Genomic DNA, 21945 nt, shown 5'->3' with positions numbered 1-21945 from the left:
CGCCCCGGGAACGGGAGGGGACGATGAGTCCCTGCGGCTGCAGCGGGGGAGAGGGCGCGAGGCGGGCCGTCGCATGAGGTCACCTGGCACCCAACCAGCAGCAGCTGCGCCGCGGAGGGAGGCGGTGTCAGGCTCCGGCTCCCGGGACCTTCCCCTCCCGCCCCTGGGGGCGTGGCTCCCGGGGAACCGCCCCGCCAATCCGCGCTGCCCAGCCTAGGCCGCGCCCCCAGCGTCCTCCAGGCTCCCCAGTGGTCGGTCCGCCGAACCCAAAGCGCTCCCCCTCCTTCCCCGCCCGAGGCCACGCCCTCCACCTTCGGCCCACCCATTCCCCCTCCCCGCAGGATCCTAAGGCGCCCGACCGACGCTCCGCCCACACCACGCCTACCGGGCTCCGCCCAGCGGTTTGAAGCGGCTGGGACCGCAACCCCCTCGGAGTCGCGCGCGAGGCGTGAGGCGGTGCTGAGGATCTGAGGCCACGGGCAGCTAGACGCCGGGACTGTCCAGCGAGCGAGCCAGTGAGCGAGCGGCGGGAACCCGCAGCCACAGCAGCCCCGGAGCCACAGCCGCAGCCGCCCTCCGCGGAGCCCAGCCCAACCGGCCATGGCGCTGTCGATGCCCCTGAACGGGCTGAAGGAGGAGGACAAAGAGCCCCTCATCGAGCTCTTCGTCAAGGTGAGCGCTCACCGTCCCGAGCGACGCGGGCTGGTGTCCCCCGCACCCCAAGCGCCTCCACGCGGCGTCCCCGCGGCCCGAGGCGGCGCCGTACCTCCCGCACCCCTTCCCATTGTCTGGGCTCCGCGCCTTCCCGCCTCGCAGCCAGACCTCGGCGGACCCTGCGGGCGCGGCGACAGGGAGGCGACTCCGCAGGGCGGGACGCGCCTCCACCGCGCCGCGTGGGTCCTGTCACCCTCCTCGCCCTGTCCGACCCCACCCCGCCGCGAACCCCAGCCTCGGGCCGCCCGGCTGGTAGCTCTCTCAACTTACTTGAACGCTGGCGCCTGGCGGGTGTGAAACTGAAACTTTAATTTCGATGCAATGTTAAATAAAATAAAGTGGCGGGGGGGGGGGGGACCCCGGAGCCTTAAACCCAGCAATTGGGAAATGTGGTCTCGAGAAGATCGGGAGTTCAGGGCCAGCCTTGGCTTCTTAGTGAACCCAGGGCAAGCTTAGGATACGTGGGACCCTCAACCCAGCCCTCCTCCCCCATGGGGGAGGGGAGAATTTTTTAATGCGGGCGTGGTGACTAGGCTGGGACCCAGCAGTAGAAGCTTGAGTTCGAGGCCAGCCTCGGTTACAAATGTGAGCCTCCTGACACACACCCCAAACCCAGATGACTCACTTCAAAGAAGAAAAAAAGGAAAAGAAAAGAAAAAGCGAAAAGAAGGGTGGATGCCCCAAGGCTTCCGGAAAATACGGAGATTCCCGACTTGGGTTTTCCTGTCCGGTGTTTTACCACCATCTGGTTTTCTTGTTTCTCAAGCGCGCCGTTTTCACATGATGCAACCTTTTGGCCATTCTGGTTGGTGTTGCCACCTCGGCAAGTGCTTTTGATTTGAAAGAAAACCTGAATTCTCCGCTCCCTCGGGCTTAAAAAGGGTCATTCCTCTCTCCCTCCTCAGCTTGTAAATCCTGGAGCTGCCTTCTTCACCTAGGAACACTCTCTGAATGCTCTCTGCGCCTCTCCCTTTTGGGGTGTAGTGAAGGAGAGAAAAGTTAGCAAACATCTGGGTCCCCTGCTTCACTGAGCCTCCTTCGAAATCCTGACATTCTGTTAGCTACTAAATAGCCAGGCTTATGTGGGAACCCGCAACACTAGAAATTCAACAGGCATCCAGTACTAAGTCTGCCCTTTCTTAGTTTTAGTTTGAAAGAGCGGAAATGATCGAAGGATAGATATTCCAGAGGTGGAAGGTAGAAATCTGCAGGGTGGTCACAGTGTTTGCCTTAGTGCTTGCTTTTAGTTGTGGGTTTTAGAAACTTTTTCCTCGCCTTAAATCCCAGCACTTGGGAGGCAGAGGCAGGCGGATTTCTGAGTTCGAGGCCAGCCTGGTCTACAGAGTGAGTTCCAGGACAGCCAGGGCTATACAGAGAAACCCTATCTCGAAAAACCAAACAAACAACAAAACAAAACAAAACAAAACAAAACAAAACAAAAGAAACTTTTTCCTCTTTTGGTCTAAGCAGCGGTTCTCAACTGGGGGCCGAGACCCCTTTGAAAGGTCTAAGGACCTTTTTACAGGGGTCACCTAAGACATTGGAAAACATAATTTCACTACAATTCATAGCAGTAGCAAACTTACAGTTATGAATTAGCACCAAAAATAATTTTATGGTTGGGGTGACCACAACATGAGGAACTGTATTAAAGGGTCTCAGGATTAGGAAGAAAAAGGCTTAGGGCTCTCAAAATATCACAATCTCTGCAACTGGAGGTGGCAGACAATACTTTTGAGGCACGTAGGAAGGAACCTGAAGAAATGGGGAGAGGGGCGTAGAAAACAGTGTAGAGAAGGGAACACGCTAGGCCAGAGATGAAGAAGAGACAATGGTTTACCTCTTCCTGGCTGCCCTCTCCTCTCTTTTTCTGAGACAGGGTCTCACTCTGTATCCTATGCTGTCTTGGAACTCATGATGTAGGCCAGGCGGCCTCAGGCTGGGCTTACAGGTGTGAAACATCATATCCAGCAGGAAGGACTTTGGATAAACTAAACAAAACAAAACAAAGCCAAAAAACGACCTCTAAAAGTATATATGCTAATCTGAAGAGCAGCGATTAGTGGTAAAGCCTTAGAAGTGTTCGTTATACAACTCGGACTTATAATTATATAATAACGTAATGTAAGCTTGGCCCTTTAATTCCAGCCTTTGGAAGGCAGAGGCAGGCAGACCTCTGAGCTGGAGGCCAGCCTGGTCTACATAGTGAGTCCTACCTAGCCAGGGCTGCATAGAAAACCCAGTCTCAAAATCAACAGCAAACACACAACTTAGAATCACACAGATGCTACACTTTATAGCTTCTGCTAAGCGTGGTTTGGAAACTGTTTAAAAACTAGGGAAGGGATTGGGACACTTGCCTAGCATGAGCAAGGCCCTGTGATTTTTCTTTTTTTTTTTTTTTTAGCAACACACACGCACACACACACACACACACGCACACACACGCACACACAGATGCTCTCGGAAGTACATGACGGATACCTTATGCCGTGCCCAGTGTTGATTTAATACTTCCATAAGGAGATGGATGGGTGGGGTGCATTTTCCCAAAGCTGAGTCACTTGCATACCCCTTCCCAGCATTCCATGTCACGTGAACCGCTGAATTCACAGGTCTCTGGCCTTGGAGGTCAGAGATCAGCTGTATAGTTCTGTGCCCATTGGCTGGGCTATCCTGGGCAATTTGTTTTCTCTCAAGCTTTTTCTTTTCTTTTCTCTTTTTTTTTTGTGTCTGAAATGAGCTTTACTCTTTTATATAAGTTAACTTTGCGCTGATACAGACCCAGTTGGTTCTTTGACAGAAGAAGGGAAAGGTGGTAAAGGCTGTTGAGTTCTTTTCAAACCCTAGATGTAGTAAATGTCCCCTTACAAAAGCAACTGGGGGCGGGAACTGGCTGTCCAGGGTGGCATGCTAAACAGCTTGAGGTTTTCAGTCAAGTGTCCTGAGTTTGTAGCAGAAAACTTTTTTTCCTTTTGTTTTTGATTTTGCTTTTGGACATAGGATCTTTTGTAGTCTGATCCAAATTAGCTCCTGAGCTCACACCAGCCTCAAACTAAAGACAGTCCTGCCTCAGCTAGCCAAGTGCTTGATTTATAGGTGTGAGTCACCACTATATGGCTGAAGACTTTTTGTGTTAAAAAAATGCAGCTGGAGAGATGGCTCAGTGGTTAAGAGCACTGGCTGCTCTTCCAGAAGTCCTGAGTTCAATTCCCAGCACCCACATGGTGGCTCACAACCATCTGTAATGGGATCCGATGCCCTCTTCTGGCGTGTCTGAAGGCAGCGACACTGTACTTATATACATAAAATAAATAAATCTTTTTTTAAAAAAATGCACTCATTGTGTGACTGTGTATGGGAGAGCACATGTTCAGAGGTCAGTGAGGAGTTTAGTGAATTCTCTCCTCCCACCTCGTTGGTTCTGGAGCTTGGACTCAGGAGCCATGCTGCATGCTTGCAGTGGCTGAGCTGTCTGCCTGGTCTGTGTGGTGTTTGGTGTTAAGATACGTAGTGCTGGCCAGGAGACTGCTTCTTTTCCCTTCCAGGGCACTAAAAAAAAAAAAAAAAAAAAAAAAAATGTTTAAAAGCTATTTTTATCTTCAGCTGTGTATGTACACGTCTGTGTGGGTATATGCACATGTTTGCAAGTGCCCTTGTGTTCATAAGAGGATGTCAGATCCCCTGGAGCTAGAGTTAAGGTGTTGTGTACTGCCCAACGTGGATGCTGGGAACTGAACTCTGATCCTCTGCAGGTCCTGTGCACGGCTAGTAGTACCCAACCCCTGGTCTCTCAGCATTGTTGTTGTTTGTGTATGTCTGTCTGTCCTTCTTTGAATTGGAAACAATCCCCCCCCCCTTTTTTTTGTTTTTTTGTTTTTTTTGGATAGGTTTTTCTCTTTGTGTTTAAGCTAGCCTTGTACTCCCTAAAAAGCCCAGGCTGTCCTCTAACTTAGAGCAGCCTCCTGAGTGTTGACATTACAGGCATGCAACACCCTGTTCTTGAGCAACTTATTTCTTAGGTCCTGATGTTGGGTCATGAACTTTGATCCTTTGTCCTACTTTCTGTAGCCCACGAATGCCAGTCTCATGTGATGAAGAGCTACTTACCTCTTTTTCCTTTGTAAGTTAGTACTTCCGATCTTTTCGTCTATCTGCCGTATTTTCTACCAATATATCTTCTTGGCTATATCTGTAGTTAGGGTCCAAGATTTCTGTTTATGTAAGGGTAAATAAATATTAACTCATGAGCCACAAATGGAAGAAGCAGAGAGGTGATTACTGACCTGTGTACTTGGTGTTTCTCTCTTTTTATTTATATTTTTATTTGAGACAGGGCCTTACTCTGTAGCCCGGGCTACCCTTGAATTTGTGGCAGTCTTCTCTCCTCAGCCTCCAGAGTGCAGGGATTACACACAGACTGAGGGTAATCAGGAGTTTGAAGTTTTGTTTTACTTGCATGAGCCCGGTTTGTATCAGACCACTCTTTCTTCACTTTGATTTGCTGCATCTGTGTGAAATGATGTATTTCTTATTCAAGTAGGAGGTAATCTCTCTGCAGGACTTAGTTTTATGGGCCATAATTTAAACTTTATGTACTACCGTTTTGAATTGGGTTATCACTGTCTGCAGTAGTCCCAAGCTTCTGGGATTAGGAGTTTTTTTTGTTTTTTTTTTTTTTTTTTTTTTTATAAGACGTTAGTCTGCAGAGTGAATTCAAGGCCAGTCTGGACCATCTGGCGATAACCTGTCTGCAGAGGACTGGGTTGTAACTGGGTAGTAGAGGTCTTGCTTAGCTTGTGAGGTCCTAGGATTGATCCCCAGTACCACAAAACAAATGACAAGATGGCTTATGGAGTCAAATTGTGGTTCATGGTAAATTAGGAGCTAGACAGAAAGATTGAAGTCGGCTTGATCTTGACCCTGAACAAGTAGGGAAGTAGGTAGGTTGGAGGTAGGTGAGAAAGGGAATGGATTTAGACATCACTTGTGAAGTCTCCCAGGAGCAGCTGGGCCTCTGAAAGGGGGAGGCGGACAGTCAGAGCCTGACAAGCCATGCTGAGCCTTGTAAGCTCTGGCCTGGGTTTCAGTGTGTGCATTTATTTTCACAGGCTTTGCTCTCTGGGGACTTCGCCCTTCCCCCACTGCTGGCGTGCTGTCTGCCCACCTCTTCCTCAGCCCATCTGGGGAGGTGTGAGTGGATCCTGCTGCCAGTGTAAAGTGGGAGGTTTTTTACATTCAGTTTCAAGGGCAGACTTCAGTGCTTTCAATAAATTTTCTGTAGAAAAGTGGTGCCGAGATCGAACAACTAAAAAGACAGTATTCCCTTGTCTAACTGGTTTGCTCTTTTGGGGTGTCTAGAGGGAGGAACTTTTAAGGACTTGGAAACAGTGTAAAATGTGAAGTTAAAGGAAACTGCCCTTGTTCCTTTTATCCTGGAGCTGTTTCTGGAGCCCTAAAACAGGCTACTTTTGTCAGATACCAAGGTGGTGATTTGGTTAAATATAAAATTCTGACGGGGATGCCTAATGCACTAGTGACAGGAAAGGGACTTGAGGTTGTTTTGGAAGGATGCCTGAGGGGTGCCTAGAAGCCAGGAGGGGGTGGTGAGCAAGACTTCCCCTTCCCCTGCTTCCCCAGCAGTGGAGCCTCCTTCTCCTTTTCCGGTGTTTCCGGAGTAGGGAATGAGTGAGTCTCTGGGAAGTGAGTTGGGCCGGACGGGAAGTGTGATTAAGGCAGGATGAGTTAAGATTTGTATCAGGCAGAACAGAAAACTAGGATAGGTTTGCTGGGTTAGAGGCTGGGACAGAGAGTGGAAACGAGTCTCTGGTGGAAAATGACATTTCAGTTATGATTACAAACCACTGGAGTATGATTTAGCTGAAATCTAAATTTAGTTCAGGGCATGTGTTTGTGAATTTCTTAGGAGCTTTTAGTTCTGTTGCTTTTTTTTATGAGACTTGGCTCACAAGATCAGTGGTCAGTACCAAGTATCGGTGTGAAGAATATCAATTAACTTTTTGGGTTTTTTGTTTGTTTGTTTTGGTGGTACTAGGAATGGAACCCACGGCCTTATATATGCTAGGCAAGCACACCATCACTAAGTAATGCCAGCCCTTAAAATTTAAATTAATTTGAGACAAGGTCTCATGATAGAGCCTTAGGTGATCTGGAACTCTCAATATAGAGATCCACCTCCCTCTGAGTGCTGAGATTGAAGGTAAATGTTTTAACTCCTGGTTCCTTTTAAAATAGATTTGTTTATTTCATGTGTGTGGGGAAGTTTCCCTGTCATGTTACATTTGTGTGTGCCTTGTGCCCCAGGAGGCCAGAAGAAGCTGTCAGGTCCCCTGAAACTGGCATTACATAGTTGTGAGCTGCCATGTGGGTGCTGAGAATTGAACCCTAGTCCTCTAGAAGATCAGCCAGTGTCCCTAACCACTGAGCCATCACTGCAGCCCCAAGTCTGGAACTTTTGATCTTCCTGTTGCAGCTTCCAGAGTAGCTTGGACACCAGGCACAGCAATTAGCATTATTTAAGTTTTCCTCTTTTTATTTAGAATATAAAATCAGGAGAATGTATTAGATTAATTATGAACTCATGAAAGTCACCACCTAGTGTAGATAAATAAGACAGTGTTTGGAACAAGAGCGTTTAAATTTGAGTATTGAGTGAACAAGTAGCACATTGGAACCAGGGCCAGGTATGAACCCCAGACTGTACCACAGGCTTCTCCCTCTGGAGGGGATTTGTTTTTTTTTTTTTTCCTTTGAATATGAAATATAGCTCTAAGCAAGAAGCCTAACAGTCTTCCATGTTCTTTTTGTTTTTTTGTTTGTTTTGTTCTGGTGGTGGAGTGATACAGGCACGTGCGTGCACATGTGTGTGTGTTAAAGAACATTTCTCATTGCCATAGAGTTGCAAAACTGTCAATCACCTGGTGTAACACAAACACTGAGTCTTACCAGCGTGCAGCCCAACTCTTGTATGTGTGGGAGAAGAATAAATGAAAGCAAATCTGAATAAACAGCGAGCAGGAAAGCTGCAGTTAGGCGGAGCCAGGGTCAGGACCTGGGAGGACTCGCCAGGGCTCTAGAGCTCTCCCTGGTTCTCTTGTCGAACAACCAAAGCAGTTGCTTTATTTTTATTTATGAAGGTGGAGACCAGGTGGTAGATTATTACTCAGGTGCGTAGTCATTAAAATCTAGAGGAGAATGAATTAGGCGTTTGTACCATTTAGGAATACAGGGTTGGGGGAGGGAGTGGTTGCTATGAGATATACATACACTAGAAGCAAAAAAGAAATAGTTGTTACAGGATGGAGAGATGGCCCAGCGGTTAAGAGCACTGACTGTTCTTCCAAAGGTCCTGAGTTCAATTCCCAGCAACAGCATGGTGACTCACAACCATCTGTAATGGGATCTGATGCCCTTTTCTGGTGTGTCTGAAGAGAGCAACAGTGTACACAAAGTATGTATTACTCTTACATAAAATAAATAAATAAACTATTAAGAAATGTTGTTCTGTATGAAGGGTGTATGCTCTTGTATTGCTTGACCAGAGGACAGCACGTTTTAGTGACTACAGTAGCCTAGTCTATCTAGTCTCTGCCCATCAGTAACATGGGTGACCCTTGTACTTCACAGTCAGTAGGGCCTTTAATTGCAAATAGCCCTAGTCTTTTTTTTTTCAAAGACTTTTTATGAATGAGTCCTTGAAAGTTTTTGTGTGATGTTTTAGTCTTCCTGTAAGAGTAGAGTGAAAGAGGAGGCCGATCTGATACGTGACGTGTGTGAGTTGAGTTGGGTAAGGAAAACTTACTTAGGTATATAAGAGAAACTTAGATGGTGTCCATTTATTTCATAAACAGTTGCTCTGTCTGGTCTTTGCTAGATGAAAGGAAAATTTTTTATTTTTTTTTTTATTTTTTATTTTTTATTTTTTTTTTTGAGACAGGGTTTCTCTGTGTAGCCCTGGCTGTCCTGGAACTCACTCTGTAGACCAGGCTGGCCTCGAACTCCAGTTGCCTCTCTCTACCCTGGAATTAAAGGAATACAGGACCATCCCTGCCCTCAGAAAGCCCACTGGCAGCTACAGTCCCTACAATTTCTTAGCTGAGCTATCAAAGGTCACCAATAACATCTAGAATTGTTCAAATAGGTGTTGATTTAATGGTTGTCAGGTAGGAGTTCCCTTTGTCTGCTCTTTAGGAGAAATCTGTTCTAAAAATGGAAGCTGCTTTTCAGAGTAACTTTTCCCTACTGTATGGTGGACTAGAGAGGTGGTGAGATCGAGTCTTTGCCCAGGATCTGTTGGGTATGTACAGGGATAATGACGGAAGCCAATAGCAGTGAGAGGATTAAACACAGGCCCTTTTTTCCCTTACGTGTATTTGGACGATGGGTAGATGAGCCATGGTGGATGACAGTAGTGAGCTGCATAGCACCATCTCTCGACTGTAAGACACGGTTAGTCCAGTGGGAGCTGGGAGTACTAGTTCATCCTACACTCCTGAAGCTGCAGCAGGAGGATTGTTACAAGGTCTAGGTTAACTTGGATTATATAGTATGAGTCTTAGTCTCTCTCTCTCACACACACACACCACACACACACACACACACACACACACACACACAAGCTGGGTATGATGCTACAAATCTATAATCCCAACACTCAGCAGGCTGAAGCACAAAGATCTCTAGTTCAAGACCAAAGAATCCATACTCAAAACCAAACAGAATGAAACATAGTTCTAGCAGTTAGAGGGTGGTGGAAGGCAGATCAGAAGTTCAAGATCCTGGCCGGCTTAGATATATGATCTAGGCCAGCCTAGGCTATTTGAGACCTTGTTTTAAAAAACACAGAAAATCCCTCACAAACAAAAAGCAAGATTCATTGAAAAGAGCTTAGGAATGATTTTCTATGTGACAGCCTACAGGAGATGACTGATTTAAGGATGAGTGGAATACTTAGGGATGAAAGGTATTACTGCGGCTGTAAGTGGCTTGTTAGTAGTTGTTTAAAGAAACCCATGTATTAGTTTTATATCCTAATCTGTAAGTTAGGTTTATCTGAAGTAAAACTGATACTTGCTGGTTGTTGAATTAATTATAAACAATTCCCGCTGGGTGGTGATGTCACATGGCTAGCACTTTCGAGCAGAGGCAGGTGGATCTGTAAGTCCCAGGACAGCCAGGGCTACAATACCTGTGTGTGTGTATCTGTGTGTGTGTTTGAGAGACAGAGAGACAGACTGACTGACTTGCCGTATAGCCCTGATTTACCTTGTATCTGAGGCATTCTTACTGTCTCCGCCTTGTTAAGTGCTAGTATTACAGGCGTAAGACTCATGATTGACTTTTATGTTTTTCTTATATTTTTATACCTTTATATAGGTATTCATGTATGTGGTGTGCCCCCTTGGCTACATGGAAGTCAGAAATCAACTTGTAAGGTGTTGGTTCTCCTTTACACTGTGGATCCTGAGGTTGAGCTCAGGTCATCAGGCTTGATGTGGCAAGTGACTTACTGTCTGCTGAACATCTCACTGGCCATAATTTCTGTCTTTTCCTTTTCTTCTTTTTGAAAAGAGGTTTCAGCTAGCCCAGGCTGGCCTCAAATTCCCTAAATAGCCCAGGCTTGCCCTGAGTTCCTGATCTTGGGGCTCCAACCAGGGTCATCTGGAAGAGCAGGAAGTGCTCTTGACCTGCCAGTGTGTCCCTCCAGACCATCTCCAGGCCTCTGGCTGAGGCCTTCCTGATCTTGCAGAGGACCAGGGCTGGTTCCTAGCACCCACACGGTGGCTCACATCCATTCGCCAACTCCCGTTCCAGAGGACCCGATGCTACCTTCTGGCTTCCAGGCATTTTCCTATCTCTTCACAATGAAGAACTTACATCTTTTAAATGCCACATAAATATCAATCAAATATTGCCACATCAATATCAGGTCTTGTCTAGGATCAAGAGGTTGAGGTTCTCAGCTACATAGCAAAATTGAAGTCAGTCTGGACTACAAGAGACAGAGAGAGGGAGAGGGGAGGAGAAAGGGAAGGAAAAGAAAGAAACAAGGAAGGGAGGGAAGAGGAAGCACACAGACATCAGGTCATTCCCAGTGTCCCTTTCCCTGCTCTCTTTCTGTCTCTGCACAGCACTTAATCACAATAGATAGCTTTCTCTCCAACTAAGCTGTAATGATGAAGGAGTTGCCTACAGATGTATATAGCTCCTGCATCAGTGCCTGAATCCTGTGAAACAAAGGAAAGGAAACCCAACAGAACAGAAACCCAAACAGCTGAAACTGGGGGTACAGGAAAGGCTCCAGAAGTTGAACAGATTTCAAGGGATTGGAATGGGAACAAAGATCTATGGAAACATAGAAGAATGGGACATGTTTAAAACCATTCTCTCTAGAACATAAAGTATGCTTGAGCCACAGCGGGAGGTAAGCATTGCTATACTCACTGTGTTTTGAAGATCCAAGTACTGTTTCTCCACTTCGTTACTTGACAAGTGCAGAAACCATTTTGTGACACTTGGCTAAGTGAAGAACTAACTCCAAAGCCACAGCCTGTCATTCAAGCCTACAGCTGTCATAGTCGAGACCCAGTGAATGGACATGTGTGTCTCTTGCTTCCTGGGCCTTTACCTCAGCTAGTCCTTATCCCATATTGGCTGTGCTGTTTGCCTGAAGTCGCCTTTCCTATCACATTCCCATTTGTTTAACTCTACGTGATTCCCTAAGTCTGTTCACATGTCTTTGTTAGTTCTTCAGGATCACTTTTCTGTTACCTATCAGTGGAGAACAATTTTCGCTCCACGTGTCTTTGTCATAGTAAGTGTGTGCATATCTGCACAAGCCAGTGTGTAGATAGGACCCCTTGTAGGTCATCTTTGTGTCCACTACAGTATTCCGTAGATTGCTGGCTTCCTACCAGGTGTTCAGTAAATCTTATTGAATGAGTAAATACACTTAAGTACAGTTGGTAGGCCCTAACTCTACTGCTGCTGGTTAGAATTCACTATAAATAAATGCCCTGTAAAATACACAGTCCTTTGGAAAAGAAGCGTCTGTTTGACAGTTGTATTTGATGAATAGTTGACAGAAAATAAAGCACAGGCTAGCTGATATTGCTGGTGTGTCATTAAAACACTGATGATTTAGTGGTGAGATTTTGCCTGATCAGCTGTCAGCTGTATTTCTCAGAACCTTCCACTCACTCCTGTGTGACAGTCCTTAGCTGGAAGAGATCTCAACTTACAGAGATAGTCTCATTTAACTCGAGCTTTTAGGATGGCTTGGTGCTGCTTACAGTATGCTAGTTTTTAGTTATCTTCAAAGTCCAAAGCAGTACATTAAAATTTTTCTTTTGGAAGCTGGAGAGATGGCTTGGCTGTTAGTACTGGCTGCTCTTGCAGAGGACCTAGTTTGGTTCCTGTAACTACCTGTAATTCTTAATTCCAGAGAATCTGATATCCTCCTGGCTTCAGAGCACTGGGCATGCATGCAATACACACACACACACACACACACACACACACACACTCACAAAACAAACATAGAAAATAAAAATAAATAGATTGCTTGAATGTCACAGGTGGATCTCTGTGAGCTTCAGGCCAGCTGGAACTACAGACTGGGGCCTGTCTCCCACCAAATCCCTGGAATAAAACCAACCAAGCAACCAAAACAAAATAAAACACGACCAAAACAGACAAAACCCAAAATGTCTTATTTTAAAGAATTTTCAGCCGGGCAGCGGTGGCGCACGCCTTTAATCCCAGCACTTGGGAGGCAGAGGCAGGTGGATTTCTGAGTTCGAGGCGAGCCTGGTCTACAGAGTGAGTTCCAGGACAGCCTGGGCTATAAGAGAAACCCTGTCTCGAAAAAACCAAAAAACAAACAAAAAAAAGAATTTTCAGTTTTCTCGTTTCAGGTCCCTGATAAGGCATGTGTCCTGCACCCCCTTTTCCAACGAGGGAGTGAACTTTGAGATGGAGTCTGTAGCCAGAGCCAACCTTGAGCTCATGTAGTCCAGGCTGCCTCGTGCTCGGCACACTGCCCTGCCTTCTGGTTGCTGGGGTTACAGACAGGGGCCACCACTGCTGCCTCTAGGGAAACTGTGTGTATGAGTGTTTAAATTTTCGTTCGTTTGATGTAGGGTCTCATTCCGAAGTCGGTTAGGCGTTGGCAGATAAACTTCGCTTGGTAAACTACAGGGGTCTTTTCTCTAATGCTGGAACCAAGAACAGCCTTTCCCAAGATAAAATGAAGACTGAGCTTTCAAGATTTAACTTGATTTTTTTTTCTCCCTATGCTGCTTACATTTTTTGTCATTTTATAGAATTTGTGCCATTCTTTAATTCCTTATTTTTCTGGCAGCTATCACTTTAAATACAGTGTTCTAAGAAGGCTGTGGTGCTGGGCCTCTGTCATTGCCAGAACCTGTCACTTTGTCTGTTGAAAATGATGTCTTCAATAAATTTAGGGCTCAGCGATAAAGCACATTATATTTCGTGTCCTTTTTCATTGCATTTTTCCGTGCATACAGAGAGGTACAAGTTTGTGGCAGTTTAAGCAATTTTCATTAAACCAGCCTTTCCTTAAGTGCCGGTTGGATACCAGGAGCTGCTCCAGGCCGAGGGGAACAAAGCAGAGGCACTCTGCAGCTCCAGGCTGGGGGAGCCGTGGCGTAGGAAGGAACATTCTTCCAGAGTCCCTGAAAGCTCTTTCCTGGGGAGCCATTGTACATCCCGGCCTGGGAGGCCTGCTCCACTTGCAGAAGCTTGCCACGAGTGTGTTTAGAGATTCTCAGTCTCCCGGACTGACTTTTATGTTGCATTTCCCAATGCAGGGCAGAAGCAATGCAGGGAAGAGTGTTCCTACTTAATCAGCTGGTACAGATGTTTGCAGTGCTGTGTGTAACTGCATTGTGGAGTAGCTCCTTGGATTGTTAGTCAATAAAATGCTGCTGAATTACCCCACCCCCAACCCCCTTTCCACACACTTTATTCCAGAGGCAGCTAGCAGGAAAGAAAGAAACAATAATAAGAACAAAACAAAACCAAAACACGTGACTGGGAAAATGCAAGTGCTTGCTTGTTAAATTCACAAGAATGCTCATTCAAGAAGCCAGGCAAATAGGTTGAAAGAGTGAAGCACATCACTGGCTTGGGGCTGGGGATATAGTTCAGTGGTAGAGTGTCTGCCTAGCAACTGAGGGTTCTGGGTTGGATCTCCAGTACCATAAACCAAACAGACAAATCCGTAGGGAACAAGTGAAAAGAGCAATCTGGGAAAGCCAGTGTGGTAGCTCATGGTTGTTTTGCTTTAGTGTATCTCAAAGAGGTTCTTGGGATATACTCAAAAGAAAGCCTTTCCCCCCCCCCCCCATCCTTTCTTGGGTGTGTGTTTGTGTGTGTGTGAGTGAGTGACAGACTCTCTCAGTATAGTCCATGCTAGCCTTTGAACCTGCAGTCTTCCTGCATCAGCCTCTACATGCTAAGATCTGAGATCCCCAAGTTAGAGCCAGAGGGTGATGGTTGCTTACAGTATCACCTGTGCTTTCTAGGTTGGCACTAGAATATTCCTCTGTTTCTCGAAGGTGCAGGTAATTGGAATTAATATTTCAAATATACAGTTAAGCTTAGTGTTTTGCTGTTTGTCAGAGTGTGCTAGATAAGAGTGGACACTGGAGAGTTGAGGAGATGTCTCAGCTGGGGGAGTTGCTTGCCATTCAAATGTGAGGACCTGAGTTTGGATCCCCAGGACCCATGTGGAGCCAGATACAGCAGTGTGCGCCTGTAATCTCAGTGCTGCTGGTACATAGCCTGCAGGCAAGCTAGTCTGACGTGGACAGTGGTAAGTAAGAGACCCTGTCTAAATACAGTGGAAGGTGCAGACTGACGCTCAAGGTTGTCTCTGCCCGGGCTCGTGTGCCTACCCATACACATTTTAGTTTTAAAGATTGGATGCTGGAGCTGTGCAGCTGTGTTTAAATCCTGGCTCCTGCTTCACTTGATGTCTCCACTGACTCTTGGGCTTGGTGAGATTGGAAGTATTACTAAGGAGCACGTAGAGCGGACACAGTGGGCCCTGTTCACTTGCTCTTAATGCTGCCTTTGGGAGGCAGAGTTAGACTATTGGTCTATGTCATGTGTGTAATGTGTGGTTTCAACCTCGAAGGTATTACTAAGATCTGCTTGCAAATAGGCTTTGCAAATAGGTGGAGAACTTTCCATTGTCAGTCAGAAGTGAGGGGCTAGTATGAAAAAGTCCCAGGAGGAGACTGGGACTCCTTTCTGAGTAAGGGCGTGATCTGTCTTAATTCATCTGCCCAGCTCTAGGACTGAAGCTGAAGCATTAGGAAGAGTGTCTTTCTCTTCTTCCTTTTTTTTTTTTTTTTTTTTTTTTTTTGGTTTTTTGAGACAGGGTTTCTCTGTGTAGCCCCGGCTGTCCTGGAACTCACTCGGTAGACCAGGCTGGCCTCGAACTCAGAAATCCGCCTGCCTCTGCCTCCCAAATGCTGGGATTAAAGGCGTGCGCCACCACTGCCCGGCTCTTCTTCCTCTTTTAGAATGAAATTTCAAAAGTGGTTTAAGAGTCAGTCTGCGGTGTTAAGTAGAGTGGTTCTGTGGAGGTACTTTGAGTGATTTTTGTTTTCCTGTGCTGCCAGATTTTATTCTTTTTTATTTTTGCAGTATGCTATTAAGTTGATTGCTTATATATTAACTGGTATTGAATAATGCTCTCTTAAGGGGAAATGTAGATATGCTTAAATATTTTAAAGTCTCCATCCCAAGAGATTCTGAGTTCGTTTAATTTTTTTTTTTTTTTTTTTTTTTGGTTTGGTTTTTCGAGACAGGGTTTCTCTGTGTAGCCCTGGCTGTCCTGGACTCACTCTGTAGACCAGGCTGGCCTCGAACTCTCGAACTCAGAAATCCGCCTGTCTCTGCCTCCCAAGTGCTGGGATTAAAGGCGTGAGCCACCACCGCCCGGCTCGTTTAATTTTTAACAGAAGAAATAGTGTAAATTTACATCATTTTTTTTTCTTTTCTTTTTGAAAGAGCTGAAACCCAGGCTATCACTGAAATTGAAATCTTCGTGCCTCTGCCTTCTGAGTGCTGGGTTACATGCTTGTGCTACATGCTACATTCCTTGTTTGCAAACTACATGCTTAGTTTGTTTGTTTGTTTATCTCTAGCTGGCCTGGAATTCATTCTGTAGACCTTATTGGTCTAGAGCACAGAGGTCTGCTTCTGCCTCCCGAGTGCTGGAATTAAAGGCGTGCGTTATCATGACCGGCTAGTCATTTTAAGGGGGAAGGGTGCAACTGCAGTCCCCTTGTGTATTTATTTCTAGACTCTAGGTGTCTGGCTTCCTCCTTGACTCACAGTGGGATGGTAATAAAGCTTGAAGACTTGAGAAGGACTGTGATTACTGGGTGACTCAAAGATCATAAAGTGACTTTATCTTTCATCTTATTATAATGTTATAAACTTTTTGAAAGTACTTAATTTACTCCCACGCAGGACACAGTAAACCGATAAAAGCCAAGATATTAAAGCCAGGATAATAGACAGTTCTGGGTGCTGATTATGGGGCAGGCACAGTACACTAGCCTTTTATATGTGTTAGCTAAGTTAACCCTCACATAAACTCTGAATTAGGCATGTCAGTTCTGTGTCATACGTGAGGTTCAGAGAGTAAGAAAGTAGCAGGGCTGGGATCTGCACCGAGGTCTTTGAGAATTAATATCCGATTCTTTCTTTCCTTTTTTTCTCCCACCTCTTTCTTTCTTTTTAGGGTCTAATTCTTGAGCCCCAGGTCTCATACATGGCACACAGGTGCTCTGCGGTGGACCGACACTCATGCAGAATACACTGCTTGATACAATGTAGAAGGGAATTACAGGGTTTCCATTGCTTCCCCTCTTTGTGTTCTGGTAGCCTGGTTAATTCGCCTCTTGTAAATACTTTAAAGAGCCTCTTTAGCAGTCTAAAGGAGGAGCCTCACGTGAGCATCCCATATTTTGATTTCAGAGTTGTTTTCAAGTTTAGCTATGTCAAGTGGGCGGAGTTTAAAAAGTCACCTCCTAATTTGTCAGTGTTTTTCTCCAGCCTTCTCTCTTTTCTTTCTTAAAGCCCTGCTTCAGAGGAGCCCACCCTTTGCATTGTTGATAGAAGAAAAGCAAGGAAGTTTCTTTTTGTGGAGAGAGGAAATGGCTTCGGTCAGGACTTCATCCATATTAGGTATAAACTAAATATAGCTGTGTGATCCAGGGCTGAAGTCACACTCACACAGCTTCCTAAGCAGGGATAATGAGCTCAGCCAGTACTTTTCAATCTGCCTTCCTCCCTTGCTTTTGGTTCACTGGAAAGGCTACTCCGTGGATTAGTCCTGTGGTCTGTATATACCTCTGTCCCTTAAAATAGATCAGAACGTTTACAGGGACTCTTAAAGTAAAGGGAAATATTTTGACTTTGTCATTGGGTCACTCCCTTCAAACTGGCTGTTTAAGTGTTAAGCCTTTGTCAAAGGTATCTTTACTTGGGGCTGGACCTGTGTGAGCAGCATGCTCTGTGTAATTTTTGTTGTTCAGTGTTTTCACTGGTTACATCCCAGTGTGGTTAAGTGGCAATAAGGTTTGTTCTGGTTGGCTGCCTATAGAGGAGGCAGAGGAACAGCAAGATGGGAGAAGCCTCCTGTTTTGGGCCAGAGCACATATTGTTCTCAGATAAGGGCTCTTGAAGCTCCCCAAAGCAGTTCTTGCTCACAGTAACTGTGTTCAGCACTTGTGGTCCTTCATAGAGCCCTTTGCAAGTGTGCCAAGACACCCAATCACATGAGAGTGTGCGTGCCTCTAAGGGAAGCCTTGTTTCTGCTTCTGGCCTATCGCTCTAAAAAACTTTTTTGAGACAGGCTCTTATTGTAGCCCAGGTTGGCTGGAACGCACTGTAGAGTCCAGGCTGGCCTCAAACTTATGGCAGTCCTTCAGCCTCAGTCTGCCAAATGCTAGGATTTACGAGAAAGCCACCATGGCCATCTAAGGCTTAACTAATTTTCTCTCTCTCTCTCTCTCTCTCTCTCTCTCTCTCTCTCTCTCTCTCTCTCTCTCTCTCTTTTTTTTGGTTTTTCGAGACAGAGTTTCTCTGTGTAGCCCTGGCTGTCCTGGAACTCACTCTGTAGACCAGGCTGGCCTCGAACTCAGAAATCCGCCTGTCTCTCCCTCCCAAGTGCTGGGATTAAAGGCGTGCGCCACCACTGCCCGGACAAGGCTTAACTTTCAAAGGTGAAATTTTATTTATTTAGAAAGTCTCATCCTGTAGTTCTGGCTGACCTGGAGCTCACTGTGTAGACCACCAGGCTGACTTAAAATTTGCAGAGATTTCCTACCTTGGCTACTGAGGTACTGGAGTCACAGGCACGTGCCACGGTGCCTGGCTGCTCACGGCATCTTATGAGAAATAGTTTGGAGCAGAACTAACTCAATGAATTTCAAGGGTCTTAGGAGTCAGTTTCTGAAGCTGAGTGTTCTCCAAGGATCAGCTGAGGCAGCTTCTGCACCCTTCTCTGACCTCCTTGCTCCCTTAGCAGAACCAGCCCCTTGTGCTCTCTGTCCCAGCTCGTACTTTGTGGCATCCATCCGAATCTCATCCCATGCTGCTTTGTTCCTGTGAATTCCAGGAGTTCAGGACCAGAGTTGGCTATTCTTCACTGGATCTTAAGTCAAGGGGCCAGGAAGTTGTGTGATAGTCTATTTTCATTGTCAACGTGGTTGGATTTGTAATCATCCCGGAGACACACTTGGGGGTGTCCACGGCATTTCTAGAGAGGTGTAACTGAAGATTGAAGATGTGCCCCTAATATAGGAGGTACCTTCCCTGAAGGGGAAAAGGATTGCTGTGTATGCTGGCATTCATTTGCGTGCTTCCCGTGGTGGATGCAGAGAGGCCAGGGGCTCTTCTGCCCCAGTGCTTGCCCTCCTGTGTCAGACTCTAGCCTTTCAGACTATGAGCCAAACGAACTCCTCCTTAAGCTACTTTTGTCAGTATTTTGTCATAGTAATGAGCAACTGGTGAGTCTGTTTCATCTTTTATAGCTCCCACCTACCACAGTAGGGTAAGTGGAGATATGTGAGAGCTAGTTCATTAACTCAGGAAATATTTGTTAGGATTCTGGGGCAAACTTTTGTGTATAATACAGGTATAAAATCCCATAAAGAATGTTATGCCTGTTGCTGGTGTGGTGTTCCATGTTACATCATAGCAAACACCACAGATAAACTGTTTGGTCTCTAAGCTTACAGCATGCAATTTGTGTTTGGCCAGGAGCTTATTCTATAGTCACTAATAACAGGTTAGCGAGGAGTGTTAGAGTCTTAAAGTCAAGTAACTGGTAGGCCAGGCTAACTCCTGCGTGTATGCTGATAGATCTCGGCTGTTGGCTGTAAAGTGGGGGCTGTCTGTCTAGTCTAGGTTTATTTTATGCAAGGTTGTAGCCTTGGGCTTGAGCATAGACTCAGACAGAAAGTTAAAGCCTGGGCTGGTGTGTGTGTGTGTGTGTGTGTGTGTGCGCGCACACACATGCGTGTGTGCGTGTGTAGCTCAGGTGCTTGCCTAGCATGCTTGAGGCTCCCAGTCTGATTCCTAGCCAGCCCATGTGGTCCCAGTATAATTGGAAGGTGGAGACAGGAGGCTCAAAAGTTCACTGCTATCCTTGTCTATACAGGGAAGTCAAGGCCAACCGTATAGGAGACCCTTTTTCAAAAGATGGGCTGATGGTGGGGAGAAAGTTGACATCGGAGATGTCATCTGAGCAGTTTTCTGAGATTAAGTTTTAATAGCTGGAGAAAAATAATTTGGTTTGTAATTTTAAGGAAACATAATTTGTAATATAAAGAAAAAAATCTAAATGAAATGCCTAGACTTACATTTATCAAGTGACAGTATTTTACATTGGAATATCCTAAATGACCAGGCCAGCTCGGTCAGTCAGCAGGCTCTGCAGGGCAGGAGGGAAGATTAAATGAAAAAGACAGACGACACTGCAGCATGACCAGTCAGTTCTAAGGCTGAGGCGGGTTTATTTTTTTCCAGTCTGCTTTTATACCACTTTTAAGTACATGCAAAATAATATCAGTTTTGGGTCAAGGAACTAGCAAGGCAATAAACACCATTTCTAGGGGCTAATCGGGATGACCAAGACAAGGAATGCTACGTACTCCTCAGCTGATCCGCTGCTGAGTTTTGAGCCTATTTCTGAGTCCTAGCCCAAAGTCAGGTTCCCGCCTTGAACTTACTTTTGTCTTGGCCATTTGTCAAATTCCCATCCCCAAAATCTCTCCACATGGAAAGTATTTAAAAATGTTTTAATTAGCTGGGCAGTGGTGGCACACGCCTTTAATCCCAGCACTTGGGAGGGAGAGGCAGGCGGATTTCTGAGTTTAAGAGTTCGAGGCTAGCCTGATCTACAGAGTGAGTTCCAGGACAGCCAGGGCTACACAGAGAAACCCTGTCTGGAAAAAAACAAAAAAACAAACAAACAAAAAAAGAGTTTTAATTAACATGTTAATACTATGTTTTATTAACATTTATTAATGTTATATTTTATTGGCATATTTATTTTAACATAAATTATATGTTTTAGGATGGCATTTTTATGCATGTGTATAATATATTTTGAGGGGCTAGAGAGGTGGTTCGGTGTTTGAAAGCACCTGTTGCTCTTACCAAGGACCTGGGTTCAGTTCCCAGCACCCATGTGGTGGCTCATAACCATCTGTAACTCCAGTTCTAGGGGATCTGACCCCCTCTTCTGATCTCTGCAGTCAAAACACTGATTCATATCAAATTTTAAAATTAAATATGTTTTGATCATGTTCATTCAACCCATGCTCCCTTCTGTCTCCCTCCCATTCTTCCCAACTCTGTATTTCTTGTCTGTGTTAAGCCGGAGGGTTTCATCAGGGCTACACACCAGCCATGGATGAGGTTAGGTACCAGAGCCCCTTACTAGCGGCAGTACTAGTTTTTCTTTTCCCCCTCTTTTTGAGACAGGGTTTCTCGGTGTAGCCTTGGTTGTCCTGGAGCTAGCTCTGTAGACCAGGCTACCCTTGAACTCTCAAGCGTCCGCCTGGGGTGCTGGGATTAAAGGTGTGAGTCACTGTTACCCAGCCTGTAGCTGTATTATTCTGTGAGGTGAGGATTTAAGGAGCATAGTTTGCCCTTGCACTGCTATGTTCGAGGGATAACCTTGACCTTCTGACCTCTTGACTTCATTCTCCACAGCATATGTGTTCGCTGGTTTAGGGGGGTGCTGAGGGTCAAACTCGGGGCCGTGGTGCTGGGCAAACTGCTTCCTAATGGAGCCACTTCTCCAGCCCCATTGCTATCATTACTAGTCTACTGTTTCACTTAGTGGGGTCCCAAAATTGTCTACTACACAATGTTGTGCTATCATATTGTCTTATAACCAATCTGTATACTCATGTACTTCTGTTTTCAGAGTTTACCCTCACATTATCTTGTTTACACTCTGTTTTGTGTTTTGAGTCAGGGTCTTATGTAAAACTCAGGTCCTTTGGAAGAACAGCAAGAGCTCATAACCGCTGAGCTGTTTCTCCTGCCATTAATTTAGTATTTTGAGATAGGGCCTTACTGTGTATCTTAGGTAGGCCTCAAACTTGCTGTTCTCATGCCTTAGCCTCCTGAGTGTTGGGAATTAGAGGGATGTGCTGTCCCCTGCTGTTCCTAACAGTTTTTTCTTTCCTTTTTTTTTTTTTTTTGCTGGGACAGATGGTCTCACCCATAGCCCAGGCTAGCTGGACACTGTGTAGACCAGGCTAGCTTGGAACTAGACAGTCCTGCTTCAGTCTCCAAGCACAGAGTGTCCTTTCCGAGTTGGGGGGGGGTGGTCTCTTGTGTTGCTGACCTTGAGCTCATCCTTCAGCTGAGCATGACTTTGAATTCCTGACGCTCCTGCCTCACCTCCCCAGTGCTGGGCTGACAGCTGTGTGCCACCATGCCTACCTTACAGTGTCTTTATTGGAGAATTTGGAAGAAAGAGAGAGGTTTCTAGGGGACAAGGTGGCTATAATTTCTTCTGGAAACATAGCAGACATTGCCTGTCTCGGGCTCTGGCTAGTGACCATAGTAAGGAAGCAGAGCTATGGCTTCAGTGTGGTCCTGCTCTGCTCAGATGGAGTGTCTGCGGGTTCAGATGAGACAGTT

The 21945-nt window shown here is 45.8% G+C and overlaps 1 protein-coding gene across 1 annotated transcript in view; it reads left to right on the top strand.

Annotated features, from left to right (window-relative positions):
• The first annotated feature begins 453 nt into the window (after window positions 1-453).
• Clic4 (chloride intracellular channel 4) overlaps window positions 454-21945 on the top strand; it is a 56572-nt gene continuing 35080 nt past the window's right edge. Inside the window, exon 1 of the mRNA XM_028759853.1 lies at window positions 454-672. Within this exon, the coding sequence (XP_028615686.1) occupies window positions 601-672 (72 nt within the window). The 5' untranslated portion in view covers window positions 454-600. The remainder of the gene's footprint in view (window positions 673-21945) is intronic.

The sequence above is a fragment of the Grammomys surdaster genome, unplaced genomic scaffold, assembly GCF_004785775.1.
Source record: "Grammomys surdaster isolate TR1022 unplaced genomic scaffold, NIH_TR_1.0 126313, whole genome shotgun sequence".
In the NCBI taxonomy this organism is placed as follows: domain Eukaryota; kingdom Metazoa; phylum Chordata; class Mammalia; order Rodentia; family Muridae; genus Grammomys; species Grammomys surdaster.
The sequence above is the reverse complement of the archived record's forward strand: the minus strand, read 5'-3'. Positions and strand labels throughout refer to the sequence as shown.